The sequence below is a fragment of the Oncorhynchus nerka genome, linkage group LG3 (genome assembly GCF_034236695.1).
Source record: "Oncorhynchus nerka isolate Pitt River linkage group LG3, Oner_Uvic_2.0, whole genome shotgun sequence".
Lineage (NCBI taxonomy): Eukaryota > Metazoa > Chordata > Actinopteri > Salmoniformes > Salmonidae > Oncorhynchus > Oncorhynchus nerka.
In genome coordinates, this window is record NC_088398.1 from 4,389,122 (window position 1) to 4,408,575 (window position 19,454).

General features: G+C 45.5%; 2 protein-coding genes across 2 annotated transcripts; both read right to left on the bottom strand.

The window, feature by feature from the left end:
• Positions 1-1,671: 1,671 nt before the first annotated feature.
• Positions 1,672-15,261, bottom strand: LOC115147103 (serine/threonine-protein kinase LMTK3-like). The gene is given in 13 exon segments (XM_065006506.1): positions 1,672-2,044; positions 2,322-2,471; positions 4,365-4,486; positions 5,140-5,224; positions 5,344-5,492; positions 6,331-6,359; positions 6,362-6,417; positions 8,943-9,061; positions 10,146-10,219; positions 10,316-10,324; positions 10,355-10,502; positions 12,502-12,635; positions 15,174-15,261. Coding segments are annotated over 13 exon segments (1,521 nt in total). The 3' UTR covers positions 1,672-1,686.
• Positions 15,262-15,930: 669 nt separating this feature from the next.
• Positions 15,931-19,393, bottom strand: LOC115126508 (leukocyte receptor cluster member 1 homolog). Its single transcript, XM_029656132.2, has 4 exons — positions 18,904-19,393; positions 18,465-18,662; positions 17,695-17,996; positions 15,931-16,730 (listed from the first exon to the last, which is right to left on the bottom strand). Exons 1-4 carry the CDS (start codon positions 19,033-19,035, stop codon positions 16,511-16,513), a joined length of 852 nt encoding a protein of 283 aa, XP_029511992.1. The 5' UTR covers positions 19,036-19,393; the 3' UTR covers positions 15,931-16,510.
• Between the last annotated feature and the right edge of the window lie 61 nt (positions 19,394-19,454).

Consider the following 19,454-nt stretch of genomic DNA (forward strand, 5'->3'; position numbering starts at 1 on the left):
TTTGAGATCTCAGTGAGGAATAGATCTCTCTGGATGGAGCCTTTCCTCACCCTCTCCACCTCTGTCCCCATCTGTGTGTTTCTGTCTGGCCCCAATGTCTGTTCTGCAGAACCCAGCTCTGTGGCCAGCGACCGGGACCGACGCATCCCCCCTCTCAAGGGCTGGAGGAAGTTCCCTGACCTCTCCCCATCCCTTTTCTTCTCCCGCTCTGTCTCTCTCTCCCATGAGGTCCTCCCCTCCTTGGACTTGGCATCATTTGACTCTGACACACTAGAGATCTCAGTCAGAAACAGGTGCATGGGGGATATCTTGGCGTCGGTTACGCTATCCGCCTGCAGTTCCGCGTCCTCCCTCCAGATGGCAGGCAGGATGGTGGCGAGGCGCGACTGGGTCCTCTTCATACCCCTGGAGAAGAGCTCGGCTGTGGCCGGATCCGCATCCTCTGACAAACTAGAAGTCGGGACGGTTGTCCCTCCCCCACTGGGTTTCTCAGGGGACATAAAGGGGGAGTCATCCTCATCTGAATATGTGGGACTGGAGGACGAGTGCCTCTCAATTCTGGGGCCCCCGGACTCGGAGTGGGAGGTGTTGCGGTAAACAGGGCGAAATACATTCTGACGTCGTACAGGAGAGTCAAAGTCTTTTGAGCGGAAATTGGATGTTCCCTTTGTGTTGTGCAAGGATGCTGTGCGCCGTACACCACCTTGTCGGTCTGAGTCGTCACAGGATAGTGGCTCTCTTTGAGAGTACATCTGGGGCTTACTGTATCTGGAGTAGCTACCTACACCATAGCTGTGATACAGGCCCCTTTGGGGCTTGTAGTGAGGTGGGAGAGGGGGAGGACATGTTTGGGGAGTGGGGTAGATGGGGTGGCTGGACTGGGGTAGGGAGGGGGACAGTGACGGGGAGGGGGGCATGGTCTGACGAGGACGGTGGAACCCTAAGTGATCATATGATGATGGCAGGCAGCTGCCCGTCAGAGGGTCCATCGTTTCTATCTTACCACTCATGGAATAGTGACCCAGCCCAAGTCCTACTCGGTGGTAGCCCAACGGAGGAGCAGGGAGGGGGCGCGAGTGGAGGTGGTTGCCTGAGGAGGTTGACATAGAACGTGGCTTGGGAGGCAGGACAGGGGCCTGAGAGCCAGTGGATGACCTACTGTCTCCTTCACCCCCCTCCTCCTCCTCCTCATCATCTCCTAAATCCACCACAGAGAAGTCAGTCACCCTACTGGAGGTGTCTTTGAACTCTGCCACCCCAGTGTTGGGGACCCTTAGCTGGACCTCGCTGGATCGGATGGTCTGGATGGATTTCCCTCCTCGCCCAGTGTACTCCTCATCAGAACTGTACGCCGCGCGTTCTTTGCCCAGCATTCCGCTGCGTATCTCCACTAGCTCCAGATCTCCAGGACACAACGAGTCAGAACGGAAATAATGCGCTTTCCCTTTAAGAGATGGGGACTTATCCTGAGGGGTGTGCTCCTCCAATCGGATGAAGTACTCGCTGGCGAGGGAGGGGCTACGTGCACTTATCACAGGGACAACAGTGGGTGTGTCCAGGATTGTCTGTGGGAGGGGTTGACTGTCGGGATTGGCTGGGGAGGAGGAAGTGGTTGGTAGCCCCACCTCGCATGGGCCTTCTCCCAGAAGTACTCAAAATTTAACCCTTTACTGGTCTCCGTGACTGTCAGGATGTCATCGAGTTCTGTGGAGGATGGGGTGATGCAGTTCCCCACGGGGTCCAGTAGAGGGTAGGAGTTCCCCCTGTCATCCTCCCATACTCCCTCTCTCTCTGTCGTTCACTCGCTGCAGCCTGGAAGGCCGGAGGACGGAGAGAATCCCACCGTCTTTCAAATGACTCATCGCTCTCTCCTCTTCTGCCTCTCCCTTCCTCATACTCCCCGTCCTCATCCTCCTCGTCCTCTCCCACACTCCTCTGGGACATCCCTCGCTCAGCAGCCAGAAGGGAGGAGAGGAGGAGGAATACCTCAGCAATGGAGGGGCGTTGGGAAGGAGGGAGCCAGCAGGACTGCATGATCTCATACCTAGAAGAGGAAAGACATGAAAGACAAACACAAAGATAAGGGGGATTGGAAATGACACAGACAATTACATTGATGGAAGCTACAATCTATCTGCAGTATTAAAGCTGATCTACCTCCACCCCAAAATAGAGGTTTGAGGGGATTGCATATATTAGCTTTGACCTTAATGATCTATTGACAAAGTAGGCCTTTAAAGCAACACATCTGTAGTCGACTCCTTTCTTCATCAAATGCAGATATCATCAGAGAACCAAAAGTCAAGAAATGGCCCACTGACCAGTAGTCAGCGTGGGAGAGTTTGAGCCGTGGCTGGGCCAGGGTGATCTGTCTCTCTCTGATGACGAAGGTCAACACTTCCTCATCACTCAGGTGCCTGTGAGGCTGAGAACCAAACTCAAACAGCTCCCAGATCACCACCCCAAGAGACCTGGGAGAAAAGGAAGAGAGAGGGGAGAGAAATGGGAGATAGAGGAGATAAATGGGAGAAAGAGAGGAGAGGGAAGTTGGAGAGAGAGGGGAGAGAGGGGAGAGTGGGGGGAGAAGTGGGAGAGAGAGGGAGAGAAGTGTGAGAGAGAGGAGAGGGAAGTCGGAGAGAGAGGGGAGCGAGAGGGGAGAGAAGTGGAGAGAGAGGGGAGAGAGAGGGGAGAGAAGTGGGAGAGAGAGGGAGAGAAAGGAGAGAGAGGGGAGAGAAGTGGGATAAAGAGGGGAAAGAGAGGGATAAAGAGGGGATAGAGAGGGATAAAGAGGGGAAAGAGAGGGGAGATGTGGGATAAAGAGGGGAAAGAGAGGGGGCGAGATGTGAGATAAAGAGGGGAAAGAGAGGGAGAGATGTGGGATAAAGAGGGGAAAGAGAGGGGAGAGAGGGGATAAAGAGGGAAAGAGGGGGATAAAGAGGGAAAGAGAGGGATAAAGAGGGGAAAGAGAGGGATAAAGAGGGAAAGAGAGGGATAAAGAGGGGAAAGAGAGGGGAGAGATGTGGGATAAAGAGGGGAAAGAGAGGGGAGATGTGAGATAAAGAGGGGAAAGAGAGGGGAGAGATGTGGGATAAAGAGGGGAAAGAGATGTGGGATAAAGAGGGGAAAGAGAGGGGAGAGATGTGGGATAAAGAGGGGAAAGAGAGGGGAGAGATGTGAGATAAAGAGGGGAAAGAGAGGGGAGAGATGTGGGATAAAGAGGGTAAAGAGAGGGGAGAGATGTGAGATAAAGAGGGGAAAGAGAGGGGAGAGATGTGGGATAAAGAGGGGAAAGAGAGGGAGAGATGTGAGATAAAGAGGGGAAAGAGAGGGGAGAGATGTGAGATAAAGAGGGGAAAGAGAGGGGAGAGATGTGAGATAAAGAGGGGAAAGAGAGGGGAGAGATGTGGGATAAAGAGGGGAAAGAGAGGGGAGAGATGTGAGATAAAGAGGGGAAAGAGAGGGGAGAGATGTGAGATAAAGAGGGGAAAGAGAGGGGAGAGATGTGGGATAAAGAGGGGAAAGAGAGGGGCGAGATGTGAGATAAAGAGGGGAAAGAGAGGGGAGAGATGTGGGATAAAGAGGGGAGAGATGTGGGATAAAGAGGGGAAAGAGGGGGATAAAGAGGGGAAAGAGAGGGATAAAGAGAGGGATGAAGAGGGGAAAGAGAGGGAGAGATGTGGGATAAAGATGGGAAAGAGAGGGGCGAGATGTGAGATAAAGAGGGAAAGAGGGGATAAAGAGGGGAAAGAGAGGGAGAGATGTGGGATAAAGAGGGGAAAGAGAGGGGAGAGATGTGGGATAAAGAGGGGAAAGAGAGGGGAGAGATGTGAGATAAAGAGGGGAAAGAGAGGGGAGAGATGTGAGATAAAGAGGGGAAAGAGAGGGGAGAGATGTGAGATAAAGAGGGGAAAGAGAGGGAGAGATGTGGGATAAAGAGGGTAAAGAGAGGGGAGAGATGTGGGATAAAGAGGGGAAAGAGAGGGGAGAGATGAGATAAAGAGGGGAAAGAGAGAGATGTGGGATAAAGAGGGGAAGAGAGGGGAGAGATGTGGGATAAAGAGGGGAAAGAGATGGGAGAGATGTGGGATAAAGAGGGGAAAGAGAGGGAGAGATGTGGGATAAAGAGGGGAAAGAGAGGGGAGAGATGTGGGATAAAGAGGGGAAAGAGATGGGAGAGATGTGAGATAAAGAGGGTAAAGGGGGTGAGATGTGGGATAAAGAGGGGAAAGAGAGGGGAGATAGAAAATAGGAGTAGAGAGGATAGAGAAATAATCAAATTAGATAAGAAATACAGAATACAGCTTATTGAAATATTCAGTTGTTTATTTGTCCGTTTTAGAGGCAGGTTGTGTTATGGTACGTACCACAGATTGCTGGTCTTGGTCTGGTCAGTGACGATCAGAGATCCTCTGTACTCCTCCAGAAGCTCTGGTGCTATCCACCTCAGGGGAATCCACAGCTTGTCTGATGTTAGGTAATAGTCATCCTACACAGATAAACACACACAGAGGGATGCATGGACTTGAAGATAAGCCATTAGGGACATCCAATACGTTAGGGATAATCAACAAGGGGCTATGTGTTCTCTGAAAGATAATCAACCACCTGGAAGGTGTGTTCCATGACACGCTAAAGGAGCAGAACTGACCTTCCACAGAGTTGCATTATTTTGCAGAGAACGCATAGAGCCCCATGGTTATAATTTAAAACATTTATAGCTAGAAATGTGTTCATTTGCAGGTAGAAAATGTGTTCAACATCCACTGAAGTACCTAGCAAGTTTACTATATAGAGACCATAGTTGCCATGGTAACCAAACAAACAGACTTGCAAGTTTTTAACCAAATTTGAGTCCTAGCATGAAAATCAAATCCAACAATGCCAATAATGGTTCAACTTTTGCCTTCAAATGCAGCTCAAGCATAGAACATGTAATAACTATACCCATTGAATTCTATCGTGCAAATATACTGTGGATTATAGGGAAAGAATGTCCTCTCTAGAATGCCCTACAAGCCTATCAGAAATGATTATTCAACAATGCCATGGTATAAAGTGGTATAACTTGTCTACAGGTTGTGGTGGTTCAAGCAAAGTACATGGGTAAGCGCACACGCCCCCACACACACTCAAACATACCTTGTAGTGGTTGTGAGACAGCCCATAGTCTCCGATTCTGACAGTGAGGTCAGAGGTAAGGAGACAGTTCCTCAAAGCTAGATCACTGGAGAGAAAACAATCATAATTCCTTTACTATCAATCACTCAATTACCAACCAATCAATCACTGGAGCTATTGGAACCTCACTGGAGCCAGAGAGAGCCAGGATATGACCTCACAGACCTGTGGATGTAGTTATTCTCGTGGAGGTGCAGCAGACCAGAGGTGATTTCAAACGCCATCCTCTGCAGGGTCAGCATTTCCCGGGTCAGAAGGTCAGGGGTCATCCCATCTGACTTCCTCTGGGCTCTCAGGTACCTCTTCAGGTCACCCTGGTAACACATCACAAATATAATTAATTTATTACAACATCAATGAGTGTTACCAATATCATGTACAGTATGTGATTCTTAAAACAATCAGAAGAACAATTAACATAGTTTATAACTTTGACCAGACAGCTATATATCAAGTACATTTGTACATTTATGCTGGAGAAATACCCTCTCCTAAGTGTTTTCCTGAACTGAAGGTCCTCAAAAGCAGAAGGGGAATTGGTAATAAGTTAATATCACTAGAGAGAGAAGGTTGTACTGGTGGCAGGACAGGAGAATAAATACTTTGATTTGTGTTTTAATGTGACAGAGGATTTATTTAACTAGGCAATGTTATTCTGGTAAAGGGCTTATTTTCAATGATCCCTGGTCAGTTCATTGATCTGTTTGTTCATTGATTGGCCAGAATGAGTCAATCATTTGGGATTTCAGGTCTCAATCGGTCTTTGATTAAAGAACAAGAATGAAAGCAAACAAACAGAGGCAGCAGGTGTTGATTTGGAGCTGGAAACTCACTGGCATAACATCACAACCTTACATGGTTATTTGATGGGGAAAATAAAATAATTTTTAACATATGTTTCCATGTACGGAAGCTATAGTCTGGTGTTTGTCACTTAATTGATCCATTTGAATCATCCATTGTCCAATCAGCAGGTTGCTCAGGTATCAATCAGTCTCTGATAGAAACACAATGATGAGAGCAAACAATCCTAGAGGAATGGAGTAAATGTATCCTTTCCAAAACAAAATGGCCTCTCTTTGGATCTCCTCTACAATGTGCCCTCCTCTTCTTCTCCATCCCATAATAGTAGTTAAAAAACATGGCCCTCACCAACTGACAGAACTCCATGACCAGCAGGAAGGAATGCTCTCGCTGCATTGGCCAAAACACTGAAGGATGTTGGGATGTTGGAGACTCCTGAAGGCAAGAAAATAGAGAGGGAGAGAGAGGGGGAGGGAGAGGGGGAGAGAGAGGGGGAGGGAGAGAGGGGAGGGAGAGAGGGGAGAGAGAGGGGAGGGAGGGGGGGAGAGAGGGAGAGAGAGGGGAGAGAGGGGGAGGGAGAGGGGGAGAGAGAGGGAGAGAGAGGGGGAGGGAGGGGGAGAGAGAGGGGGAGGGGGGGGCAGGGAGAGGGAGAGGGGGGGAGAGAGGGGGGAGAGAGAGGGGGAGGGAGGGGGAGAGGGGAGAGAGAGGGGAGAGGGAGAGAGGGGAGAGAGAGGGAGAGAGAGGGGGAGAGAGAGGGGGAGAAAGAGGGGAGAAAGAGAGAGAGGGGGGAGAGAGAGGGGGGGAGGGAGAGAGGGGGAGGGAGGGAGGGAGAGAGAGGGGGGGAAGAGAGGGGGAGGAGAGGGGGAGAGAGAGGGGGAGGGAGAGAGAAAGATGATGAAACGAGAGAGGCAATGCAGCAGAAGATATGCAATTAAAGTGAGCGAGGGAGAGGGGGATAACATCTGGGCACATTTATTTGTGTAGGTTTACTTAGGTGGGTTTGTTAGTGAGAAAGTGGAGAGGACAGAAAGAAAACAGACAGAGCTAGAGAGGGGGGAGAGGATGATAGAAAACAGACAGAACTAGAGAGAGGGGGGGAGAGGATGATAGAAAACAGACAGAACTAGAGAGAGGGGGAGAGGATGAAAGAAAACAGACAGAACTAGAGAGAGGGGAGAGGATGATAGAAAACAGACAGAACTAGAGAGAGGGGGAGAGGATGATAGAAAACAGACAGAACTAGAGAGAGGGGGAGAGGATGAAAGAAAACAGACAGAACTAGAGAGAGGGGGAGAGGATGATAGAAAACAGACAGAACTAGAGAGAGGGGGAGAGGATGATAGAAAACAGACAGAACTAGAGAGAGGGGATAGAGAGGATGAAAGAAAACAGACAGAACTAGAGAGAGGGGGAGAGGATGATAGAAAACAGACAGAACTAGAGAGAGGGGGAGAGGATGATAGAAAACAGACAGAACTAGAGAGAGGGGGAGAGGATGAAAGAAAACAGACAGAACTAGAGAGAGGGGGAGAGGATGAAAGAAAACAGACAGAACTAGAGAGAGGGGGAGAGGATGAAAGAAAACAGACAGAACTAGAGAGAGGGGGAGAGGATGATAGAAAACAGACAGAACTAGAGAGAGGGGGAGAGGATGATAGAAAACAGACAGAACTAGAGAGAGGGGGAGAGGATGAAAGAAAACAGACAGAACTAGAGAGAGGGGAGAGGATGAAAGAAAACAGACAGAGCTAGAGAGAGGGGGAGAGGATGATAGAAAACAGACAGAACTAGAGAGAGGGGGGGGAGAGGATGATAGAAAACAGACAGAACTAGAGAGAGGGGGAGAGGACGATAGAAAACAGACAGAACTAGAGAGAGGGGGAGAGGATGATAGAAAACAGACAGAACTAGAGAGGGGGAGAGGACGATAGAAAACAGACAGAACTTGAGAGAGGGGGAGCGAGAGAGATGACAGAGAAACATGTGTTTCTATATGTGACAGAGAAAGAGGCAACTGTAAGTGTGTATAAGAGAGAGCGAGAGATAGAGAGAGATGGCGGGCCAAGTGTCATTTTAATCTAAGTTGAGCATAATAAACAGGTCAGACCAGTAGTCATCTGTCACTCCATGTTACAGTTCTAACACTGCACCACTTGTATGCAGCATGCAGTCTCTAACTACCAGCATCTCAATATAACACACGACAATTAAACACACCTACTGATGTGACTTGGTCCATGTAGATCTTTTTCAAACAGCACCAAATCAACCAGAGTGAAATACAGGTTGGGAGTTAACTGTGAAGTTAATCCCAATAACTGTAATTTATATACACTGAATGAACAAAACATTAGGAACACCTGCTCGTAACATGACAGACAGACCAGGTGAATCCAGGTGAAAGCTATGATCCTTTATTGATGTCACTTATTAAATCCACTTCAATCAGTGTAGATGAAGGGGAGAGACAAGTTAAAGAAGGATTATTAAACCTTCAGACAATCGAGACATGGATTGTGTATGTGTGCCATTCAGAGGGTGAGTGGGCAAGACACAAGATTTAAGTGCCTTTGACTGGGGAATGGTAGTAGGTGTCAGGCACACTAGTTTGAGTGTGTCAAGAACTGCATAGCTGCTGGGTTTTTCACACTCAACAATTTCCCGTGTGTATCAAGAATGGTCCCCCACCCAAAGGAAAATCCAGCCAACTTGATACAACTGTGGGAAGCATTGGAGTCAACATGGGTTCCCAATCAGAGGCAGCTGTTTGACAGCATCCAGCATGTGGAAAGCTTTTGACACCTTGTAGAGTCCATACCCTGACTTGAGGCTGTTCTGAGGGAAAAGAGGGTGCAACTCAGTATTATAAGTGTTCCTAATGTTTTGTACACTCAGGAAACCACAAAAACAAATAACTTAACTAAAAGTGTCTGATGACACAAAATGTCAGTTTCTCTGACCTGTATGGCTCAGACTCAGCCAAGAACTTCCTCTGCTCCAGAGGGCTGGCACTGACCCGCAACTCCTTCACCACGGCCTGGGAGGAGCTGCAGTCACACAGCACCTCCGCTAGGATCACCTGAGGGAGGGAGAGAGAGAGGAAGAAGGAGGGAGAGAGAGAGGGTCCACTTATTATGGAGGAGAGCGAGAGAGGAGAAGGAGGTAAGGAGAAAGAGAGATGTGGGACAGACAGGAGAGAGAGAGAGAGAGAGAGAGAGAGAGAGAGAGATAGAGGGAAAATTAGGTAAGGAGAAAGAGAGATGTGGGACAGACAGGAGAGAGACAGAGAGAGAGAGAGAGAGAGAGAGAGAGAGAGAGAGAGAGAGAGAGCGAGAGATAGAGGGAAAATGAGGTAAGGAGAAAGAGAGATGTGGGACAGACAGGAGAGAGATAGAGAGGAGGAGAGAGAGAGAGAGAGAGAGGGAAAAGGAGGTAAGGAAAAAGAGAGATGTGGGACAGACAGGAGAGAGATGGAGAGAGAGGAGAGGAAAGGAGAGGGAGAGGGTAGGGGAGAGAGGGGGAAAGAGAGGAGAAGGAAGGAGAGAGAGGAGAGAGAAGAGAGGAAAGAGAGAGAGAGAGAGATCAGAAATATAAAATCAAATCAAATCAAATTTTATTTGTCACATACACATGGTTAGCAGATGTTAGTGCGAGTGTAGCGAAATGCTTGTGCTTCTAGTTCCGACAATGCAGTAATAACCAACAAGTAATCTAGCTAACAATTCCAAAACTACTACCTTATAGACACAAGTGTAAGGGGATAAAGAATATGTACATAAAGATATATGAATGAGTGATGGTACAGAGCGGCATAGGCAAGATACAGTAGATGGTATTGAGTACAGTATATACATATGAGATGAGTATGTAAACAAAGTGGCATAGTTAAAGTGGCTAGTGATACATGTATTACATAGAGAGATAGAGAGGAGAGGAAAGGAGAGGGAGAGAGGTAGGGGAGTATATAGTGGTGTAGGAAGAAGACATAACTCATGAGAGCTGGTAGGAAGCCAATATTAGATTTACTGAGAAGCTGTTAAAAGGATGTGTCTTTTAGAGGAAACATGGGGTTGAGAGACATTTGGAAGAACTGCCAGATCCAGCTACCACCATTACATGATGACGTCACAACTGAGGGTGGAGGTATGAGTTGGTGATCTCACCTTTCCAAACCAGCCATTTCCTATTTCCTGAAGGTAGTTGAGAGTGTGCCTACGGAAGTACTTCGACTTAGAGTCTTTAGAGACAGAATAGAGGAGATGAAAAGAGAAAGACACATGATTTGTGGTTTTCTGATATCCATCAAGTTTGCTAATATTCATGTGCTATATACTGACATCTGCTCCAGCTACAGAGAGTCTGCCTTAGTTACCTGAGCCATCCTGCAGGGCGAGGCAGTTAGCCCTGTCCCTGAGTGGGAGGGTGTAGACCTCCGGGAGGGAGGGGCAAGAGGACAGACTGTCCTCCTGGGCGGGGCTAGAACCCCCAGAACACTCCTCCCCCTCTGCATTGTCAAACTCCTGATTTGACAGGAAAGAACAGAGGAAGCGTAGAAGCTTTAGAGATATTGTAAGTTTGAAAAGCAGTGATCACCAACCTGGTCCCGGGAGATACAGGGTTTGCAGGTTTTCGTTCCAGCCCAGCACCAACACACCTGATTCAGCTTATTAAACTCTTGTTTATTACCGTAGTTGATTAGTTGAATCCGGTGTGTTAGTTCTGGCCTGTCCTGGAACAAAACCCTACACACCTGAAGCTCTCCAGGATGAGGGTTGGTGACCGCTTTTCTAGTGGGTGTGTCAATACCCTAAAGTGGTTTACGTTTCTAAAGAAATTGGGCAAGTGTAAACAAATAACTGGTGGGCAGACACCATATTACTTTCCCCTTGTTGCCTGTGTTTTCACATCAGTTAAGATGAAGGAGGGGAGCCACTTTAGATAATTGAGATGCACCCAGTGTGCTGGCTGAAATGTCACAAAGAAAGACCGATCTGGATTTAATATGAGGAAATCTATTAAATGTAAACAGACCCTAAGCTTTCTGGTTCATGCAACATCTGTAATACTTCTGGTAAAATGTGGTGCTGCACATGCAGCCAAAGAAACAATTAACCATCCAAAGTTGACAGATTCAAAGACAATAGATTCATAGAGGGTTTGAATTATGTGGATGCCCACCGCCCCTGTGGTGCTGGGCCCTTCCATGACAAATCAGGACATTCCCATATGCTTTAACATTGTTACAGCCCTCAATGTTTAGAGTTTCCCTAAGGGCCAATGTGTAATATGATGCCTATATCTATTGATCTACAGTCGTGGCCAAAAGTTTTGAGAATGACACAAATATTAATTTCCACAAAGTTTGCTGCTTCAGTGTCTTTAGATATTTTTGTCAGATGTTACTATGGAATACTGAAGTATAATTACAAGCATTTCATAAGTGTCAAAGGCTTTTATTGACAATTACATGAAGTTGATGCAAAGAGTCAATATTTGCAACCCCACACATGAATGGTCTCAGGATGCTTTACTGTTGGCATGACACAGGACTGATGGTAGCGCTCACCTTGTCTTCTCCGGAGAAGCTTTTTCCGGATTCCCAAACAATCGGAAAGGAGATTCATCAGAGATAATGACTTTACCCCAGGCCTCAGCAGTCCAATCCCTGTACCTTTTGCAGAATATCAGTCTCTCCCTGATGTTTTGTCTGGAGAGAAGTGGCTTCTTTGCTGCCCTTCTTGACACCAGGCCATCCTCCAAAAGTCTTTGCCTCACAATTAAACTGTGCGTGCAGATGCACTCACACCTGCCTGCTGCCATTCCTGAGCAAGCTCTGTACTGGTGGTGCCCCGATCCCGCAGCTGAATCAACTTTAGGAGACGGTCCTGGCGCTTGCTGGACTTTCTTGGGCGCCCTGAAGCCTTCTTCACAACAATTGAACTGCTCTCCTTGAAGTTCTTGAGGATCCAATACATGGTTGATTTAGGTGCAATCTTACTGGCAGCAATATCCTTGCCTGTGAAGCCCTTTTTGTGCAAAGCAATGATGACGGCACGTGTTTCCTTGAAGGTAACCATGGTTGACAGAGGAAGAACAATGATTCCAAGCAACACCCTCCTTTTGAAGCTTCCAGTCTGTTATTCGAACTCAATCAGCATGACAGAGTGATCTGCAGCCTTGTCCTCGAAACACTCACACCTGTGTTAAAGTGAGAATCACTGACATGATGTCAGCTGGTCCTTTTGTGGCAGGGCTGAAATGTAGTGGAAATGTTTTTGGGGTTTTGATTCAGTTCATTTGCATGGCAAAGAGGACTTTGCAATTAATCTGATCACTCTTCATAACATTCTGGAGTATATGCAAATTGCCATCATACAAACTGAGGCAGCAGACTTTGTGAAAATTAATATTTGTGTCATTCTCAAAGCTTTTGGCCTCGACTGTACACAACATGCATGCAGACAGCGCAACACAATAGACAAGACGTGTGAATAAGTCTCTTACATGATGGAGACTTACATTGAATCCCACTCCTCCCTTCTTACAGCACAGACAGGTGAAGAGCAGTAAAACAAAGGAGACGAGCCCCGAGCAAGAGATGAGGATGACGACGTAGGGCGGAGAAGAGAGAGACGCAGCCCTGGATTGAGAGACTGAGATATGGCGGGAGAGAAAAGGAGGAGAGGAAAAGGTTAATACGGTTAATCGGCCAGGTAGTACTTCCTGAAGGAAACACACAGTTGTTAGGTTGAAGTGTTGGTGAGTGGATGAGTGAGTGGGGGAAAGAGAGGCTTCAGAGAATTGGGTTGAAAAGGGTCAAAGTCATTGTTACATATTGAGATTGAGGAGGAAAACCGTTGGAAATGTTTCAATAGAGGAACGTTTGAGACAAAGCGGAGGATCCCCAATGAACAACTGTCATTGGAGTTTTGGGAGAAGCAGGAAAAGGAAATCAACTTTGGAGGAAAGTCAGGAAACCATCTTCGGAATCAATAAAAGAGAGGAGAGATCAGAATTAAAGTTAAAATCAGGGAAGTCTACCATTCCAGTTAGGAAAGAGGGGGAGGAGGGAGGGGGGTACCAAAAAAACAACATTCCTTCCAGGAAACACAGTTGAAAAGCAGGGAGGGGTGGCGTTGTCATTTTGGGGAAATTGCTACCGGGGGAGGGTTGGAAAATTGGAAAAGAATCACTCAAATCAGGGAGGTTGGCTACCTAGGTGAGAAGGAGGAGTTTGGGGCGTTTTTTAATATATTTGTACCTCAACTTGGCCGTTTGTGAGGAGCGAACCATCTGTGAAAAACAGAAGGGGGAGTGCAGGGTGGTTAAAAACCCTTCACAACAGTAGGCTACTACTTGTTTGTTGTATCTTTAAACATTAAACCCTCAAATCAAAACCAGCATCACCACAATCAAAAATGCATATTTATAAATGAACTTGTTGTCAATATTATTTTGTTTTTCCCCATATACAATGTTACAAAAACACTTCTCCAACTCCAGAAGGTGAACCTCTGAGTACACATACTTGTCAATACACTTGCAGGTCAAGTGCCAATTCAGTACAGTACTTATGAATATCAACCACAGTGTGAGCATTTTCAGTGTCATTGGAACCAGAAAATGCAAGTACTAGAGCTACTCTGTTCTCCCCTGCTCATCCTATTCCATCATGCCCTGTATTCATCACTACTTCTAGATATTGACTCACTATTACGACACAGTAATGAATAATGCAAAACCAAATGTACGTTTCCCCATCCATTTCATGAGCTCATTGATTACTGAAAGCATGGCGTGAAGATGCATCAACAGTCCAATAATAGTCCCAACAAAAGGCTTTAATTGATGTTTACCCTATTGGTAGATCAATGTGTAAGCTTAACTGTGATGAACCATTTTGGCACATCCTCTCCTCTGCCTCTCCCTCTAGACAGTACACAAATCTCACAGAGACGTCCAATAACACACCGAAAGGGAATCCAATCACAAATGGGCTTTTCTGATCAATGGAATATTTTCATGAGATCATTCATGAGTGGAAAATGCAAGTTACCCGTAAAAAGACATTTATGATGCACTTTGAGCACTGCTTTAAAATATATAAATAACATAATTGAACATTGAACATTGTAATTAGCATTAAGGATGTCTTGAGATCATATGTTGTATGATTCCATCCTCCAATAGCTGTTTTATGAGAAAAACACTCAAACCTCTACGAAGGCCTAAAAACATAATGGTCCATGTTATTCTAACACATTCAAGAGTGACGTGTACATTCTAAGTAAGAAAAGCTACTAAAAATCATGAGTATGAATTTGAGAAAGATACATGAATTATTGGCTCATCATAAATGTGTCATCTGCAGCCTATGCAAGCCTATGGCCTGGCAGTAGAATTACATTGGAAACTGTTCAAATAGGAAAAACATGTTGGCCTATGTGAAATTCAAACTCTTTCACATAAGTCTATTTTAGAATACAATAATATTTAATGTAGCCTATCCATCGGCAGTATAGACGCACAATTCCTGGGCAATTCTATTATTCTATCCCTAGACAGCTGTCCAGAGATACACTGCATATAAATAGGTACACATAGCAGGGGCCTATTCCACCAGCTCCAGTTTACGGCTCTCATCAAAACAATACACCAGAACACCATGACTGCAAACGACAATACACAAACAAAACACTGCGATACCTAATAAAAGGAGGACAAAATAAAACGGATTTTGTGGATTTTAAATGGAAATTCAAAGATTTTTATCATTAAACCCAAGTGGGACAATATAGATTTGATATACACATGAATAATACAGTGGCGATTTAATTTAATATTCATTGGGTGAATTTCCGTTTTGACATGCCATCGAGGCTATTGATAAATATCACCGAAATAGGGTCGCAGATCCTACCGAATTCTCCCGGCTACTTGATGATAATAATGTGGCCATTGTCTTTCTGATTTCATCCCCAGTGTTATAAAGGCACATTGCCTACCATAGCCTAATCATATCAGTTTAGAAATATACAATATATCGTATTATTGTTGAGGCTGTGTCAGTGTGTTTTGGCCGTAATATTTCCGAGTACCTATTCATAACCCTCTCATCTATCCCCTCTTCCACCTCCCCTCTCTTCTTTCTCCCAGCGTCAATATCATTCCAGCTCACCGACACCACTCACCTTCTCTCTGCGGGGCTCCAAGGGCTCTCTCCGGGTTGAAGTACGACAACATCCCCGCCAGCACTATCACCCAGCAGTGTCGTCGCATCGTCGCGGGATCCACCACAGCACAATCATTCGAGCGACGCTTTCGGTCTTCTCCTTCTCTCCGCTACCGTATACTGGTCTGGCGCTGTCTTCCCCCGCTAATAAAGAACGTCTCCTTGTTGTTGTGTTCCCCTCCTCCGTTTGATCCCCCTCTCCTAGGTCCGCTACTAAACACCGTGTAAGAGACGCTCTTTTGTGCATCCCGTCCTGCCAACCCAACCCATCAAATCCAGAACCGTTACATCAGTGGTCTCTCCACAAAAACGGCGACGAAAACAACAAATAACCCCAATGAGGTCAAACCATCCGCTATTTTCCCCCGTTTCGGCTCTTTCCCCTCCGACACCAGTATGAGGGCGACTGTTGTATTTATCTCCCGTTAAACATCCGCTACGTCAGACAAAAGTGAGCTTGCATTATCATGGTTCGCCCGTGGTTTCATGCGAGTGCGTCTGTCTCGCTTCTACACTCTGTCTCGGGCCCGTTTTATTTCGCGGTGCTGTGCGTCTGTGTGCACCTGCTAGACAATTGAATGTATTATACTGCCGCAACTCTGTTTTGTAGCACAATCTATTGAAATTGCTATATTCAAATGTTTTAGGTTAATCATTCGGGTGGTGCATGGATATGAGGTATGTATAAAATAAGCAAAATAACGGAGAACACAGGATTTTGTTATTTGGCAGGCCTAACATTTTTATTGAATTAATTGAAATGGAAAATGTGCAATAATAGTTGGGCCAACCACCGTAAACTCTGTCTACATCAGATAGTTAAATAGAACAGATGCATGTACACACACACCTCCTAAATTGGCACATGCTATTATCAGAAACAAAAAAGACTTGACAGACTTGAATTGACACAATTATAATTGTGACACAATGTTGCCATCAATAGTAAAACATCAAACACACTCCAACTTGAACAGTGGTCTTGTGTTGTGGAGCAAAATGATCTCTGTATTGTCTCACACTTGAGCAGGGTGCCAGACAGACTCCAACACTACACTCAGCTGTCCCAAATCTCTTGATTGGTTTCCTTTCTTTTTCTACCTCATTAGAAATAGCATTGTTCATTCAATGACAACAAACATTAATGAGTCTGCTTAGGATACAACTGAATAACCTTCCAGGCTCTCTAGTCCTTGTCGAAGTCTTCGGCGTCTTTCACATACTAATAAATGTATCTTGAATGCCTCAATGTTCTCTGTCCGTTGCCCAAACAATGAGACTGCATGATGTAGGACTTCAAAAGATGCCATCTCTCCAGGCATTGCGGTCTTTCCTCTGCCTCTTGCGGGCCAGCTCTGGGAAATAAGCACTGTTGTACGGCATTTCCCTCTCCTCTGTCTCCCTTGGTCGCTCCTTCTCTTTCCCTGTTCCATTCTTCTGGTCCAGCAGGGCCTGGGCTCTCCTCTTCTCCTCCGCCTCTCTCTGCAGTCGCTCCGCTCGCAACCTTTCAATAGAGCTAGAAAAGAGAGAAGAGGTGGTTACCATCAACCATACATGTTTATCCAGAGGCTCAGTACACTTGGTTGTGCTCTAGTCCACTTGGCTCAGTGTACTTGGTCTCTTGGATATGCATCCAAGTGGAGTTGAAACAATAACAAAGTGCCACCCCACCCGCTTCGGTAAAAAGCTGAAGAAATGGAACTACTCAAAATGATAGACAGAGCTATGGATGCAAGGACTGACCATACACAAAATGATAGACAGAGCTATGGATGCAAGGACTGACCATACACAAAATGATAGACAGAGCTATGGATGCAAGGACTGACCATACACAAAATGATAGACAGAGCTATGGATGCAAGGACTGACCATACACAAAATGATAGACAGAGCTATGGATGCAAGGACTGACCATACACAAAATGATAGACAGAGCTATGGATGCAAGGACTGACCATACACAAAATGATAGACAGAGCTATGGATGCAAGGACTGACCATACACAAAATGATAGACAGAGCTATGGATGCAAGGACTGACCATACACAAAATGATAGACAGAGCTATGGATGCAAGGACTGACCATACACAAAATGATAGACAGAGCTATAGATGCAAGGACTGACCATACACAAAATGATAGACAGAGCTATGGATGCAAGGACTGACCATACACAAAATGATAGTTATAACAAAGTTGGGGCAATATAGTATTTGTTTACATATACTTGGTTTGCAAACAGAGTTCTGATGTGGTATGACAGTTAAATGAAGCTAATGAGGCATTTATAACTTATATTCTTTAAGAATGATTTGGTACACATCATTAATTTAGAATTCCAAAAATATATGTAGCAACTGCTTATTGCCCCTTTAGGTCAAAGTTAATTGGTCTTATGATTGATCAAAGAAACACAAAACACCCCCAGACATACAGATAAAACAACTAGTCTTGATAAAGACTCAAACTTCTCACCTTTCTCCACCACTGCTTCTCCTCTCCCCTCTACCCCTCTTCTCCTTCTTCTTACTCTTATGTTCTTTTCTATCCTTCACCGCCAGTGCTTTCTTCATCTCTTTCAAGGGGTCCAGCATGTCTTTCAGTCGTCTGTCTCTCTTCTCCTTCTCCTCTTGACTGAGTGGCAGTCTCTTTCCTTTGTTGTCTTTCTCTTTATCTTTCTCTTCTTCCTGGCCTGTTTTCATGTACCATGGAGTTACCTCTGTCCCAGGTTGGGGGCCTAGGGACACTAGCAGACCAATAGCACGCTCCTCGCGCTCCTACAAAAACAGAATCACCATAGCATTAGAATAATAGAATATTATCATTCAAAGTAATGATCTGTGATGGGAGGAATCAGGACCAGCTATTACTATTTGGAAAGTTCATCACATCTCATTCTCTGATCCTTCCATTGATGTGATAAGCATCAGGCCATTAAATCTGTTCAAAAATCTTCCATATTAGCACCGAACACTCCATATTTAAATTCCAATATGCATTCTCAATTGCCAACATGGTACCCATTTACATTCAAAATCTTAAACCGAATTGGCCAATCTCTGTTTAGAAATGTCTCTGGACTAAATAAACCAGGCACTGTCATTGGCTGGCTAGATCCACTAGAGAAAAGCTTTGAAGTGTGTTACCTAGAGCGGGATGAAAAAAACAGTAGCCATGTGCACAAAGAAACTTGATTTCTACACAGGTGAAGGGGGGAAAGCATAACAGAATGACAGGAAGGTCACCTTTTCATCTTTCTGGTCTTTGAGGTACTCTGCATTTCCTTTCTTCTCAGATGACTCCTCCATAGGAAATAGATTGAGGTGTTCCACCACTCCTCCACTCCCCTCCCCTCCTCTCTCACCTCCCTCTCCTTCATCCTTCCATGCTCCAGACTGTTGAAGTGCAGCTCGTGACTTCTGTCTCAGGTGCTCTGTTCGCGCCTACAGCAAAGAGATTACTTACCTACATAACATTCAATTGCAATAATGAAGTATATATACACATGTATATGCACTTTTATGACTTGATACTATTATAACAATGCCTCTTACATCTCTTCTCTTTAAAAAAAATCGCACCTGTCATACATCGTATCACACAAAGTTTGGTTGTCAATTCAGACCAAGAAAAATCAATTATGAGGAATGTATCAATTTGGGGAGGCAACGTTGCTATGGTTACCTCCTGCTCTGCTCGCTCCACACGGCGTTGGACCTCTCGCTCCTCTTCTGCGGCTTGTGCCTCGTCCCGGCGCACGCGCGCGACGTTGTCCTTGTTGCGAACATGCCAGCTCTTTTTAGGTAGAATATTCATTTTTCTTCTGAAGTTGAGTGTTTGTTTTGACCAGGGCTTGCACAGTTAAACAACAATGTGTCAAAAACATAACATGCCCTGACTTCTGTTGTTTGCAATTCAGTCAGTCTCTACTGTAACTCCAGTTCGCTAGCTAACGTTAGCTAGCCTTAACCTATTTCCTGTAAAAACAACAACATTTTAACAGCTATTTCAATCGCAGAGATGTAATTCTGACACTGGGTTTTGTACAGCTGTTACCGAATGAATAAAATATTTGCATAACACCAAACAAAAATATATTTAAACACATCTGAAAGTTAAACAAGCAACCAAAGAGCTATTCAACCACAACCGGAAACATACACCCGAAAATATTATTACGTCATAACGTCTACGTAACTAAATCGATTTTGTAGAAGTTCTCTCACGGGTCAGCA

Excerpts from the sequence above, each read along its gene's own strand:
- LOC115126508 (XM_029656132.2), bottom strand. The coding sequence starts at position 19,035 with ATGAATATTCTACCTAAAAAGAGCTGGCATGTTCGCAACAAGGACAAC. Across the intron at positions 17,997-18,464 it reads AAGACCAGAAAGATGAAAAG|GAGCGCGAGGAGCGTGCTAT; the intron begins GTGACCTTCCTG and ends CTGTTTTTGTAG. Across the intron at positions 16,731-17,694 it reads AGAAGCAGTGGTGGAGAAAG|CTCTATTGAAAGGTTGCGAG; the intron begins GTGAGAAGTTTG and ends TCTCTTTTCTAG.